The 1,495-nt window shown below is 42.5% G+C and overlaps 1 protein-coding gene across 1 annotated transcript; it reads left to right on the top strand.

Moving 5' to 3' along the window:
- Nucleotides 1–1,234, top strand: LOC111785362 (serine/threonine-protein kinase WNK1-like; the record flags this gene model as incomplete). Its single annotated transcript, XM_023665775.1, is given in 2 exon segments — nt 1–184; nt 254–1,234. Coding segments are annotated over 2 exon segments (912 nt in total). The 3' UTR covers nt 1,114–1,234.
- Between the last annotated feature and the right edge of the window lie 261 nt (nt 1,235–1,495).

Raw genomic sequence — 1,495 nt, 5'->3', positions numbered from 1 at the left:
TATGATTATAGTTTTGAAGCTTCAAGTGAGTCAGGTTATCATCCAATTGATACTGAAACCAATGGCATTGAACTTTTTGAGTATTGTGAAGGTGAACACTCTGATGATGTTGATATCAGCATCAAAGGGAAGATGAGAGAAGGTGGTAGCATCTTCTTAAGACTCAGAATTGCAGATAAAGAAGGTAGATCTGTTATACATTATTTTCGTTTCGTTGCGATCGAATGTCGAATCTAAACCGGTTTGTTTGCAGGGCGTATCAGGAACATTTATTTCCCGTTCGACGTCGAGACGGATACAGCATTGAGTGTTACGAGGGAAATGGTTGCAGAGCTGGATATTACAGATCAAGACGTAACGAGAATTGCTGATATGATCGACGGGGAAATCGCTTCCTTGGTGCCTGAATGGAGGTCGGGTTCGAGGCAAAGCTATTGCCATAATTGTGCTACTGCTACTTACAACAATGCCATAATTCAGAACTCTGAGGTAGCTCCATGCTGTGGACATCGACATGCTTCGATTCACGGTCGTTTTGAGGAGATAATGTATCAAGCTGACGAGTCCGAGAATCATACAGCAGAGGCTGCAGAAAATGTGTCGAGCCTTTCTGTTTGCTTGAATTATCCCGAAACGTGGGGACGTCGTGAAAGCCATGAACTTAGTTCAATGAGCTCAAGACATAGCCACTCGGATGAAGATTACGAGAAAATAGAACGATCAGTTACAGTCACGGACACGAAAGAAGTGATAATCGAACGTAAAACTGCTCTTAACACGAGACGCTCGCTTCGGAGCCTATTGAATTCCCCTTCATTAGATGATGTTCAACAAGAAATGAGATGGATTAAGGCCAAGTACCAAATAGAATTAAGCAAGCTCAGAGATGATAGGTATGCTCGAGACACGAACCGAAGTAGTACCGATAGCCATGTTTATACAAATAGTAGCTGTTGCGGTACAGACTCGGAAAGAGCTCGAAATCGCAAGGCCATGGAGGCGGCCTCCATTGTGGAGAAGGTAGTCACTGCTAAAAATGCCTGCACTGGTTCATTGCTGCCAAGCTCACTTCATAGAACTATCTCTCTCCCAGTTGATGCTGTGAATATGTAACAATGTAAGGTCAATCCTTGTATTCTTTTATGGATTCCTAGCCCTAAATCAAGTCGAATAAACAAGTAAATAAATAAATTACATTTACCATGACTGGGTTCGCACACGTCATGTTTCTGTAGCTCAAGTTGTGAGATTCTACACTGGTTAGAGATGAGAACGAAACACGTTTTAAAAACTTTAAGGAAAAGCCTAAAGACGACAATATCTACTAGAATGAGCTTGGGCTCTTACAAATGGTATCAGAGCTAGGTATCGGGCAATATGCCAACGAGGACGTTGGGTTCCAAAGGCGGGGTGGATTGTGAGATCCCACATTGGTTGGAGAGGGGAAGATAACATTCTTTATAAGAGCTTCGAAACTTCTTCCTACCAAATGCGT

The sequence above is a fragment of the Cucurbita pepo genome, unplaced genomic scaffold, assembly GCF_002806865.2.
Source record: "Cucurbita pepo subsp. pepo cultivar mu-cu-16 unplaced genomic scaffold, ASM280686v2 Cp4.1_scaffold000464, whole genome shotgun sequence".
In the NCBI taxonomy this organism is placed as follows: Eukaryota; Viridiplantae; Streptophyta; class Magnoliopsida; order Cucurbitales; family Cucurbitaceae; genus Cucurbita; species Cucurbita pepo.
The sequence above is the reverse complement of the archived record's forward strand: the minus strand, read 5'-3'. Positions and strand labels throughout refer to the sequence as shown.